Source organism: Sceloporus undulatus, chromosome 5 (genome assembly GCF_019175285.1).
Source record: "Sceloporus undulatus isolate JIND9_A2432 ecotype Alabama chromosome 5, SceUnd_v1.1, whole genome shotgun sequence".
In the NCBI taxonomy this organism is placed as follows: Eukaryota; Metazoa; Chordata; class Lepidosauria; order Squamata; family Phrynosomatidae; genus Sceloporus; species Sceloporus undulatus.
The window spans coordinates 63,171,141-63,181,704 of NC_056526.1; the positions used below are offsets into that span (position 1 = coordinate 63,171,141).

Consider the following 10,564-nt stretch of genomic DNA (forward strand, 5'->3'; position numbering starts at 1 on the left):
GCCATAGCACATTCAAGAATGAATCAGTTAATTTGATATTAATATCTGGATTAAACCTCCTACTCCAAGATTAAAATAACAATACTTATTTCAGCTGTTGAGTGTACAATTTGAGCATGCTACAGTCACCCATAATTTTTTTTTTGGCAATCCTGAACATAGTATTCTTGCAAGGGGGGATAGGGAAACCAGGGTTGTACGCGATTATTATTTTCCTATCTAAATCGAGAAGTGTATTGAATTTATATATATATATAATTACATTTGTGTGCTTTTATCATGACTGATGCATATAACAATGGATGAGGGAATGGGAGTAGGTGGTATTATCTGTTTACTTCAGCGGCACTCTGAGGCAGCATACATTTCCTTGTCAGAAACAGGAATTCTTGGTTTAATTGGAGCACCAATGTTTACAGGATTCTGCATTATATAATATATGGGCCTGAGTAATGGTACATTTTCTTCACAAAAACATCACAGATGGGAAAGGTTGTATTATTCTTCACATTTAAAAAGGGAACAAAGAGCCGGAATTGCTTTCAACACAACCCATCTCTCTTCCAAAAGGTGCCCTGGATGTTGCCATGGTTACCTTAGGCAACACCTTGTTGTAAGTCTTTGAGGCGGATGACCATGAAGTGCCATAGGCGCTGCTTTCTTCTCCGCTAGTATTGATAGACTTCCTACCCCTCCTCTGGAGTAATTTCGTTATGAATTGCTTTCTGTGCAGCCTCACACAGATGAAAAACAAGAAAGCCTTGTAGTATCTTAAAAACTAACACATGTATTGTGGCTGAGGTTTACACAAAATTTTCCTTTCCCACTGTGGCACCTTCTAGATGTTGTTAGGCTGGGATTCATGGGAGTTGCAATCTAAAACATTTGGAGGGAGGTACATTAGATAAGGCTGGGCTAAACCTTAGCTTGACAGATACCTGAAGGCACCTATGTACAAAGTTTGGAACAGTTACTTGTTTGGACTACAACTTCCAGAATCCCCAGCCAGCATGGAAAACGCATATGTGTGCATACTAACACATATGAGAGATGCAGGATGAACACAGAGAATGGGGGGGGGATCTTGATAGGTGTTACTTTTAATAAGATACAGGCAAGGGATTCAAGAGACTTCTGTATACATCATGCTTGTATAAAAACACAGATGAATTTAGGATCCAAGTGAAAGAAATATGATACAATAGCCATGGGTATGACTGACAAGCAGAGGCTGGCCATGAATAGACATAGCAAAATCAACAGGATTAATACACATTCGGTAGTAACCTCACAGTTCCTACTACTTGGTTTGATTCCCACACAATCACCAAAAAATCTGGGAACTGCAGCTGAATTAGAACCTGAAGAGTAGATAAACTCCATTGTAATTCAATTTCTTTTCTGTTTCTAAGTTAACTCCAAAATCATTATGTTGCGAGGTTTGTCATAAGGGATGCCTATATAAGCTCATACTGTATTACTATTGCACTCAGGGAGCGCTGAGCAATTCACATAATGGGGACCATGCAGAACTTTCAAATACTGGACCCTGAAACTAGGAAGTCCATAGCTAGACTTGCAAGGCAAAAGAATTGTCCACTTAATATTTTGAAAGCCTTTTGCTGCTCTCTGGTGGTTCTCTGTGGGAATACATTGGTGAACAATACAGAAAATAAAAAGGAAACATTGGCCAGAGATCTCAATATTTGAATTTCATTTCAGTGTAACGTGCATTTTGTATTCCTGGTATGATTTTAGAACTGTCAAGTTTATATACTATTATCTCTGCCATTTTTTTAAAAAGCAATGCAACACCTTGAGAGGAAACAAGAACAGTTGTTAAAAATGCCAACTCTGTTCAAGAGACAAAGGATGGAAGACCCCCTCCTACTGGTATGGGATGTCACCTTGAAATGCTTGTTTATATTTGAGTTTTTAGTTGCTTTATTAGAAATATGCATCTACAAAACTGAAAAAATGAGTGCCTTGTTATCATTTATCATTTCTAAAATCAGGAATATGTCCAAGAAGGTACCCTAAAAGTAGATTTTATTTTTTCTCATCCACTGAGTCAGGATGAACTATGAAGTGAAAGGAACTGCAGACCATTCAATAGAGTTCTCCTCAAAGTTCACCAGCTCTATCCCCATCTTCTTTGCCCCCAAATCAGGGAAATTCTCCTTGCATCAGTGAAGAGTCAGGACATCCAATGTCATATCTGTCATGACCTCTCCTTTCATTAAAATTGTCAAGGATCCCTCCTTTCCAGCCTTCTTCTTCTTTGCCTGCCTCTTTTTTAGCAGCATGCTGTTTGTTGTCTTCTAACAGACTACTTTCATTTCATTGCATCTTGATTTAATTTTCCCTTCCCTGAGTCATTTTGATTGCATATCTACTACAGACTCAGATTGTTCATGATGACCTTATTCTCTGTCAAATTTGTGGACAGGTACCAACTTCCATGTTGCAGGCCTAGGTTGTTGATGGTGATGATGAGGAGGAGGATTCCTAACTAAAGTCCTGCTCATGTAGACTTTCAGGGACCTCATGAAGGAAGTCACATGAACAAAGAGAACACAGCATCTGTACCTTTAACAATTATGGCATATAGACCAAGCAAACTGCAGAAATAATCCAGTTTCAGACTGCTTTAACTGCCCTGGCTCAATGCTAAGGAATCCTGAGAACTGTAGTTTTGTGAGCCATTTAGCCTTCTCTGTCAGAAAACTCTGGTGCACCAACAACCCAGGATTCTCTAGGACTGAGCCAGGGCAGTTAATGCAGTCTCAAACTCAATTATTTCCGCTGTGTATCTTGGACCATAGAAGGAAATTCAGAAAACAGAGCTTGCATGACAATCTGTACCTACTGTTATGTCCAATTACACACAAGGTGGTACTGTAATATTTCCCTGAAAATCCCACAGTAGTAAAGCAGGTTCACAATATGGAGTCTTAAAACTTTCAATCACCATAGACTTTGTGTTTGAAATCTATGAAGTCATGTCCATCCATAGATCACAAGAAACTGGTCTTGAGACTTAGGCTATAAAAAAATTAGATGGATAATCAAGATTGAATACAAAACACACCACTTTCCTAACCATATGAAACGAGCAGTTGGAGCTAATGCATTTTTTTAACAAGTAATATTTTCCACTGTTTTACTATGTTTTATCTTTGTTTTTGTCTAAATGTTTATTTATTGTTTTTTTCTTTTTCATTTTTTCCCCATCTCTTATGTGTTTCAAACAAATGTTGGCTTGGCAAAGTGTGAAAAAACAGAAAAGGTATAAAGGTTGATAAAAGGCTTATTGGACCACAATGTACGTCACTAGGATAATATGTTGATTTTTTGTATATTTTTGTATATTTGTATATTTGTCTGTTTAGTAATAAAAAAGTATTAAAAATCACTAGGATTACTACTACTAGGAGTATTAAAAATTTATAATTTCTTTTAAAAAATATATTTAAAAAAGTAATATTTCCCACCCAAGAAACAAATTTGCAGTCTTGAAATGTTTAATGCCATCATTTTCCACTGAAAATTCATAATGAATTTGTTTCATTTTGTGATCTTTAGATCCAGCACTCCTGTCTATTATGTACAAAACACAGGATTTTGGCTTAGAAAAACCATGTATCTTACCTCATGTTACCAGCCATAAGGAGACACAGATTATATATGTGAGAAAAAATGAAGAGAAAGAGGATGGTGCTGAAGAACATTGTCATCCAAGACCCATGATCCTCTCTAAACATTTTCAATCGCAGCAATTGACCTGCAATGAGAAGATGAGAAATGTGTTAAGAGATTTTCCTCTAACAGGTCTGCTACTGTTTGACGTGATAGGGAGAGAGCGCAGATGGAGCATGTGGAGCTCAACAACTGAATCAAACTCCAATAAACATGCAAATCGGCATTTCCAGCAAATAACCCAGTCAACAGTTCCATTGTAAGACATCTGTTTACACTGTAACAAGCAGGCACCTTTCCCAACCATTGTCACATGGCCTGGGAAATGTGACTCTCATCACCAGTTCACTTAACCATGGAACAGTTCTTTGTAATAGATTCTGTTTAATTAAAGTGTTGCCCGTGTTGACTCCCACAGAGTGAGTCAGAAAAAGAAAGGTCTCTTAAATGGTCCATGTCTAGCAATGATATAGAGGCAAATTTTAAAGTGTATCCTCTTTCATAAACTTCCCTATACAACATCCCCAAAGAGAATCCAAATTTGCAAATTAAAAAAATTAATATTTTAATTAAATTATTTTTTAAAAAAATATTCTAGTAGTTTTCATTCTTTTCAAGACCAAGGGTGCATCTACACTGTAGAAATAATTCAGTCTGACACCACTTGAAGCATTGTGGCTTCATCTTAAGGAATTCTGGGATTTCTAGTTTTACAGAGTCTTTAACCTTCTCTGCCAAAGAGTGTTGGTGTCTCACAAGACTACTTAAAGTGGTGGCAGACTGCATGGTTTCTACATTGTATTTCTTTGGTTTAGAGAAATCATGTCAGAAGATAGAGCTTGTATGACAAGTGGTACCTACTCTTATGTCCAATTCCAATTCCAAAACTACACACATGCCACTGAAAATCCCGCAGTAGGAAATCAGGCCCACAACATGGAGTCTTAAACCTTTCACTCACTATAGACTTGGTGTATGAAGTCATGTCCATCCAGAACACTATATTTCTACAGTGTAGGGGTACAAGCATGGGGGTGACACCATGAGTCGCTCTGTGGTGATACCAACCCTGGTGACACCACTGGGCATAATTAAGTTGGTCTGGTCACTACACAGAGGAAAGCCTTTTTTGTTGCAGCACTTCCCTTGAGGAATGACTTCCCCAACGAAAACAGTTAGGTTCCCAATGCAGGATGGTTCTGCTCCCAGCTGAAGAGTTCTTGGTCTTCACAGCCATTTTTCCGATCACCAACCTCACTAGTTTTCTCTAGTGATTTTAATGAAATGTTGTATTTTTGTTGTTGTTTTCAGTGTTCCTAACCAGCTCCCACCAGCATGTTAAAAAAGTATACCTCTCTAAGGCTAGCCACCAAAATGGAAATCATAGGAAAAGCTGAGGCTTCTGAAAGAAAAAAAATCATGATCTCTGGATATATTTTGGAAAAAGCCTTCAAGAGGCCTCCTGAAGATTTGAAATTGTTTTCTTTTCATATGCAAAACTTACCTCACCTGGTTGTATGTTTTCTTTAATATGCATATTGTTACTTTTCTGAATAAGACATTTCCTGAAACATGTTGATAAGCTCTTCTTTTTTGTGGTGTAAGAACTTATCCCTATTCTTTTCACCTCTAGTACCAAATTTTCTGTTAAAGAAGTAAGGCCCAGGAACACATTTACTTTGTTAACTAAGCTATACTTGTATTTATTTATTCAACTTATTTACCATATTTCTGGCCAGAACTCATTCATGGAGGATAAGGCTATCAAAAAGTACTAGCCGTAATGGCTACATATTACCGCAAGTATCAGAACCATCATGTCTCTGTACAGTAACTGCTGGAGAACTTAAATGTAATGGCATTATTCGCTATATTTCCCGAGAAGTGTAAGAAGAGAACTTTTATCATGGCAACTCAACCATGCAGAATAGTAATTCTACCTGCTGGGAGAATTTAACTCAGTGGTGTAATAACAAAGCAATCATTAGTCTTCTAACAGGATATTTGCAATACCTTTTTATCTCTGTAAGACTAACGGGTTCTTTGCTGAATTAGAGCTATGATTATATTCCCATCTTAATAGAGAGCTTTTAACAGTTTGGATATAAAATCTAGTCTGATTTCAGATATGGCAGCGCTACTTATAGCAGAATTAATAAAATATGTAAATGTTAATATACCATTTTCTTCCCATTGAGGCAACATGTAAGTAAATGATGCCTGAGTGCCAGAAGAGATATTTCAAAGCACAATGAGCGTGAGTTTTATGACCAAATAGATATTTGATGTCTTTTCTGAATGCATTTCTGTTGTGAGAAGCCAGGGAGTTTATCACACTGGGCACTTACCACTGCCCAAACGTTGCTGAAGTGTTACCCAAATGATCACCCGTCGCGCTTCTGAAACATCATACAGGCTTCCCACTTTCCTTCCATCATGGAAGCATTTGTGGGGAAGCCTCAGAAAAGCCATTTTTATTAACGGGACCACAAATGCTTCCATGACAGAAGGAAAGTGGGACGCCTCTATGATGTTTCAGAAGTGTGACAGGTAATCCCACCTCCAGCGCTTCTGAAACATTTGGGTAACGCTTCAGCAACGTTTGGGCAGCAGTAAGTGATAAACTTCTAGTAAACCATGGAGTGTAAAACTATCTGTCAGACAGCTTGACTGATGCAGTTGTCCTACATCAATTTAGACAGAAGTACATTGATTTTAGAGATAATAAGGCCAAATCTATATATACAGGAGCAAAGTGAGTCAGAGACCTGAGGCAGAATAGTCTAGCCCTCTTTTGATAACTTTCCCATGTAAAAAAATAGATGAACAATCCCAACCTTCCACCAAAACTTTTTATGCAAGACACTAAGGAGGAAGGTTCTTACCCACTTTTCTGCAATGCTAGTTATCTACTTGAAGAGATTTTTTAAAACAAAGCAAACAAACAAAAGTAGCATACCATTATACAGTACAGTAGAACCTCGCCATACGCGGGGGATCCGTTCCGGATCCCGCCGCGTATGGCGATTTCCGCCTATGCTCATGAATGAGTTCTGGCCAGAAATATGGTAAACAATGGGGCTCGTGCACGGTGGTGCGCGGGGCGCAACGGGCGCGCGCGCGGCGCAACAGGCACACGCGCCCATTCAACTGAATGGGACGCGCCGCCCCTTCCGCCCCGCACGCGCGCCCAGAGGCTTGAGTGCGTACACTCAAAGCCGCGCAAAAAAAGGCCGCGTATGCGGAGGCCCCACTGTATATAATTAATACACACCTACAACCTGGACAGGTACTGAGTTTATTATTTTGCTCCTCTTCTTTTATTCTATCACACATGTGACATACCTTCCAACTGTCCCAGTTTGGAAGGGACAGTCTGATTAATCTTCGGTAATTCCACTTTTTCAACTGCTCTCAAAATGTCCCAGTTACTCTCTCTTCCATCTATTTCTCTCCTTTGTCTTTGGCTTACTTCAGTTTGTGCAAGCTGAGTTCAAAGTGCAAAAGTCAGTTGTACTCAGTTAAAGAAGAAATGAGAGAACAGGAAGAAAAGCCTTCCCTGCAGACTGAGGCAAAAGCAAACTGCTGAAGCCTCTCATGGGTCATGTATGCTAATAACCTATTGCTTGGCCACATGTGTCCTGCCTTTTAATCTGTTAAATGGCAAAGGTATGATCTGAGGGGCTGTACAAACAGCCCTGAAGGAGCAGCCTCCAGCTGCCCCCTCTTCAGTTGGATTGGGACCATGGCAACCTTATGCCATGGACCGGATCCAGCTTTCTGAAGGTGCAAAAAGGAGCTGCAAAAAGTGGGTCCTTTTTGTACCCTTGAAAGGATGGCATAGCCAGAGCAGCGTGGCTATATGGTGTCCCTTCAGTGCTGAGTCATCTGGACGTAGCCCCAGGGGTGTGTCATGATGCTGTGCCCTGACTCTGTCTCCAGGCCAGCCTTTCAGGCCAGTCTCTACAGGGCATGAAATTCATATTTGAAGTAACTCTCCTTTGTGCCACAACATGCCTCCTGATTTTAGACAAAGATCTCAAGTTGTGGGAAAATTTGCTACTTTCTTAATGGCACTGAGCAAAATTCATGATAGATTCAGGGAAATATAAAAGACCGCAGAAGAGAAAACAGACTAAAAACTTTATCACACTGGATGAATCACAGGCAAAAACTAGATTTAAAAGTAAAAAACACAAATGTGGGATGTTTTTCAGAAGACGTTTGCCTGAAAGAGAAATAATGCAAAAACAACCTGAACGGAAAGTCGACAAAAATTACTCCTTTTTATTTTTGGGAAATTCTGAAAGTAAAAAGGAGTACGGTAATTTTTGTCAATTTTCAATTTGAGTTATTTTTGCGTTATTTCTCTTTCAAGCAAATATGTCTAAAAACATCTCTCATTTGTGGGTGTTTTCTGAATTTTACAATCCCATTTCTGCATGGGATTTAAACCATTTGCATCCATGTGACAAAGCATGAATTTCATCGTCATTTATTTATTAATCGTTTCAAAGTGATATTTGTTTCATTGATTTTCTGTTTTTGCAACATACAGGGGTACCCCGGGTTACGAATTTAATTCGTTCCGCCGCCGCTTTCGTAACCCGAAAGGCTTTCGCAAGCTGAAAACCCATAGGCGCTAATGGGTAAAAGCCGCGATTTGGTGCGAAAAAGCGCCGAAAAGCACCAAAATTTCTTTCGTAACCCGAAATAACCTTCGTAACCCGGAACAGTTTTTTTCAATTGATTTTTTTCGTAACCCGGAAATTTCGTAAGGCGGCGCATTCGTATCCCGGGGTACCACTGTATTGGTTATCTCCCAACTACTGTTTGGAAAGATAAGAGAGATTACCTTAATGGGGCATGATCAAAATCGCAGCCTAACACGATAATATGAACACAACAGATTATTTAAAAAGCTGAAAATAAAATATGATGCCATTTAATTATAGAAAGGTCTTCCATTTGTTCATTTCTGATGAAAAATATTTCTTATCAAATATTTGCAAAGCCAACATTGTTCTGTATCTGACCAGGCTCCCCTTGTGTTGACGGAAAAAACAGCAAACGCATGTGACAGTGTGCCACACAGGCTGTCTCTCATGGTGCAATAATTGGACAAGTTACAGTAATTTCAGGCAGCAATATAGAATTAACCAGATAAATTTACTTTGGTTGCTTCCTATCTCAGAAAGGCTCTATATGCATGTGTGTTTTGCTGAGGGAACATCCGCAGACATCAAAAGCAGAAATAAAACAGCCAGGAAAATCTAATCAAGTATTTACTTTTTAAGGGAAAGGACTATTGCTTTTTACAGATTGTGAAAGCAAGCATGGCCAGTGGCAGCTCTGGACAACTTAGAGACATTAGTCCAGGGATGAGAATTCTGTGATCCTTCAGATGTTGTTGAACATCTCCTAACATGCCTCACCAATGATTATGAGCCCTAGGGCTGCTGAGAAGTTTGCACTTCAGATCCCAAAATCAACCAGACAGAACAATGAGTTGTAGTCAAAACAATTAAGTAACCATCTCATTTCCTTTGCTTTAACATGGAGAACAATAACCAGCAGCTGCCCTGCAAGATCTCTCCCCCTGAGAGATTCCATGTACACCCTAACAACTATCCCAACAAGGGGAGACTGGATGAGCAGCATCTGTCACAATGGGAATTGGTGGCAAGCTATTTTGGGCTTGCCAAGTCTACCAAATGCAGCACCAACAAATCTAGTTAGGTCAGGAGTCATTCTGTCAAATTAAAATAAAACTCTACATCAACTATGATTGTGCAAGTCATATTTGACTCCTAGGATTTCTCAAAATCTGCATCTTGTTATACAAAAAACATGAGCTGAACTGTTGAATCAAGTTATCATCTGAAAGGTTCCTGAAATATAGGTGACAGATTCTGAAATTATGAAGGAAATGCACACACAGAGACACCCACCCACGGAGGAAGGCAAAAGAGCAGTTTAGCTTCTATCTATACAAGGGAGGAGTCTAGGGATCAGGAAAAAGTGGGTGTAGATTTACTTTCATGCTGTTCTCATCGTTGCTTTCTCACACAGTTGTGTGGATTATTGTCAAAACTGCAGAAGAGGACCAAAGACAAATGGAGAGTTTAAAAGATGGTTTGGAACGCACTCTCATGTGCTACAGAGAATTCCACCATTTTTAAACAAGGTAAGAAGATACAATTACTCTAATTAAACCAGTTTTGAAGTATTCTGAGTGGATGTCTGTAACAGAATATAGGGTATATAAAAATGGATAAACTAATCCGAGTTTTAAGTCATACAAAACTGAGAACTACATGGAGTGCTTCCCCACTCTGTGAATTTTGTGTTTTATTACCTAATTTAAGTATTTTAGTACAAGAAGTATTTTCAAGCAGCTCTTCTTGAATTAGTATAAATGCCAATCTCATCAATTCATTTTACCTTGACATTAAGCATCAATATGAAATGTTACATTTCTACTGACATAGTTCATTACATGTCAGTGAAATATTAATTGTGCATAAAAAGAGGCATTAGTTAATAACCAAAGGGTAAAGTATTAATTTGCTGTATTCAAAGTCAAGTGAGCAACTCTCCCTTGCAAAATCAGTATTTCTATTTTATATTAAGATTGAAATACTTGAAAGACTGTAATTGTGAATCGTTATTTGTAATCTTTCCCATAACATCAGCCATGAGAAACAAAGAAACCATATACACTTCCATCATTAAATTAGATTGTGGCATGATTGATCCAAAATGCAACCAAGTGAAGAAACAGAATTCACAAAGACAAGATGGATTAAAGTTGAAGACATAATAAGCAAAGCAGAATGTCTTAAACAGTATACAAGGTGTACAA

At 38.6% G+C, this 10,564-nt stretch overlaps 2 protein-coding genes across 3 annotated transcripts in view; one reads left to right on the forward strand and one right to left on the reverse strand.

The window, feature by feature from the left end:
• Positions 1-10,564, reverse strand: part of TMEM117 (transmembrane protein 117) — a 315,506-nt gene that overhangs the window by 234,170 nt on the left and 70,772 nt on the right. For both annotated transcript variants that reach the window (XM_042468102.1, XM_042468103.1), the window contains exon 3: positions 3,652-3,784. In XM_042468102.1, coding sequence (XP_042324036.1) covers positions 3,652-3,784 — 133 coding nt within the window. The remainder of the gene's footprint in view (positions 1-3,651; positions 3,785-10,564) is intronic.
• The window catches only part of LOC121931003 (P2Y purinoceptor 1-like), a 6,039-nt gene continuing 5,306 nt past the window's right edge, over positions 9,832-10,564 (forward strand). Inside the window, exon 1 of the mRNA XM_042468104.1 lies at positions 9,832-9,886. Coding sequence (XP_042324038.1) covers positions 9,832-9,886 — 55 coding nt within the window. The remainder of the gene's footprint in view (positions 9,887-10,564) is intronic.